Source organism: Curcuma longa, chromosome 21, assembly GCF_044706935.1.
Source record: "Curcuma longa cultivar G26 ecotype Majalengka, Jawa Barat chromosome 21, ITB_CL_G26_1.1, whole genome shotgun sequence".
In the NCBI taxonomy this organism is placed as follows: Eukaryota; Viridiplantae; Streptophyta; class Magnoliopsida; order Zingiberales; family Zingiberaceae; genus Curcuma; species Curcuma longa.
The window spans coordinates 5,461,254-5,463,085 of record NC_133881.1 but is presented as its reverse complement, the minus strand read 5'-3'; the positions used below and the strand labels follow the sequence as shown (position 1 = coordinate 5,463,085).

The 1,832-nt window shown below is 47.3% G+C and overlaps 1 protein-coding gene across 1 annotated transcript; it reads right to left on the bottom strand.

The window, feature by feature from the left end:
* Positions 1-409: 409 nt before the first annotated feature.
* LOC141814164 (putative E3 ubiquitin-protein ligase RHC1A) lies at positions 410-1,418 on the bottom strand. The gene has a single exon (XM_074702117.1). The coding sequence runs from the start codon at positions 1,416-1,418 to the stop codon at positions 498-500; it is 921 nt and encodes a 306-aa protein (XP_074558218.1). The 3' UTR covers positions 410-497.
* Positions 1,419-1,832: the final 414 nt, after the last annotated feature.

Sequence of the window (1,832 nt, the reverse complement as noted above, 5' to 3'; positions counted from 1 at the left end):
TTTTATTCCGGGTTATATCACTAGTTGTTGACGTGGTAGGAATGTTGCATTATTGGGAATTGATAACCTATCAAAATTATCAATGAAAATGTTATATAAATGTTGTATCTGTCATCATCAAAGATACAAAGAAAAAGAAACGTAAGAGTAGAGAAAAAAATCAAAGAAAGTTCTATATATCAAGAATCTACTACATTATGGATCGGAGTATGTCTTCTTTAACTTCTTAATTTTTGGCATTCGATCAGAATGAAAGTCATTATATTTAATATCCTGGCACATATGGTGTAGTTTCTCCCTTTTGTAACTAATATATTGTACGAAAATTACAATCATGATTTTTCTAATGCTTTAAACAAAGATTTTCTGGGTGTGGAAGCAAATGAATCCATTGGATGAACACATTGAATATATTTAATTACATATAAATATACAATCGGATAAACAATTAATCATAACGAGTTGAACCTTCCCACATTTGAATCCCTGTAGTTGTTTCAGAGTAAGGATGAGAAGAAAAGGAAACAGAGAGACACGAGAAAGAAAGCTGGAAGAACAGTGAAATCGTTATTTGCATTGTGGTCGTTCTCATCCCGTCTCCGATACGCGCCTCCGAAGGGCCACAAGGCGTAGAAGGTGTTCCAGTTCCATCTTCCCTGGGGATGTGAGCTGGCACCTCTGTTTGCGCCGGCGCCAGTTGCGTTGTTCTCTTGCTGCCGGCTGCCGGGAAGCTGAAATCGGCACACCGGGCAGGAGTTGTGCAGGTTGAGCCACGGCACGATGCAGTCGGAGTGGTAGACGTGCTTGCAGGGCATTTGCTTTGCCTCCTCGCCGAGGGAGAATTCTTCCTTGCAGACCGGGCATTGGGAGCCGTCGGTGAGGTGGGCCTCGGCGATGTTAACAGTCGGAAGGGCACTGATGGCGGTGGATGGCGCCGGCGGTGGCCCCGGGCGGTCGTTCTGGGTGAGCTCCTCGATCAACTCGTTCAAATTAAGCCCAGTGTAGAAGTCCTCCGGTCGCACAACTGGTACCGTAGTAGGTGGTCTGCGTGGATTAGGATGAACGGGCCTCGGAAGGGAGACCCGGTACGGGGGAGGATGACCACCGCCGGAGGTGGGCTCATCGGAATTGAGGCGGGGGAGGCGGTCGAGGTCAGAGTAACCGCGCCGATTGGGCGGGGGGAAGAGGGGGTGGTGGTGGAAGTGGTGGGGCTGCTGAGCAGGGAAGGGGTGTAAGGGGGTCAACTCGATGACGAGACGAGGGCGGGGGAGGTCGATCTCGTGGAGGAAGCGGCCGTAGCAGCGGGGGCAAAGGATGTCAGAGGAAAGAGAGCAGATGAGGCGGACGGCGCGGTGGCACTGGTAGCACCAAAAGAGGCGGCAAGTCCGAGGGGCAGCAGAGGGATGGCGCAGAGACATGGAACTGGGGCGGTCGATGGCGGGCTTGTTGAGAAGAAGAAGAAGAGGCGGCGGTGGTGGTGGGAGGAGGAGGAGGAGGAGGAGGAAGAAGAAGAAGAAGCTGGATTTTATGGGATGGAGACTTGAGAGGAGCAGGAGGAAACGGGAAAGTATCGCTTAAGGAAGTGGCGCGAAGCGATTCTGTTGGAGGTCGTTGCTTGTCAGCCGCCAAGAACAGGAAGCAGTTATTTTGAAGAAAAGCAACCCATTAATTATTATAAAAAATAAATTAATAAATTAAGAGACATTTTTTTATAATCCTTACTATTTACTTTTTTTTTAAATACTGCCATTTTTTATTTTTTAAGAAGACGCTTGGTTAAAACTAAAATATTTATTTTTTACCCTTTTTATATTGTCACTAAATGATTCATT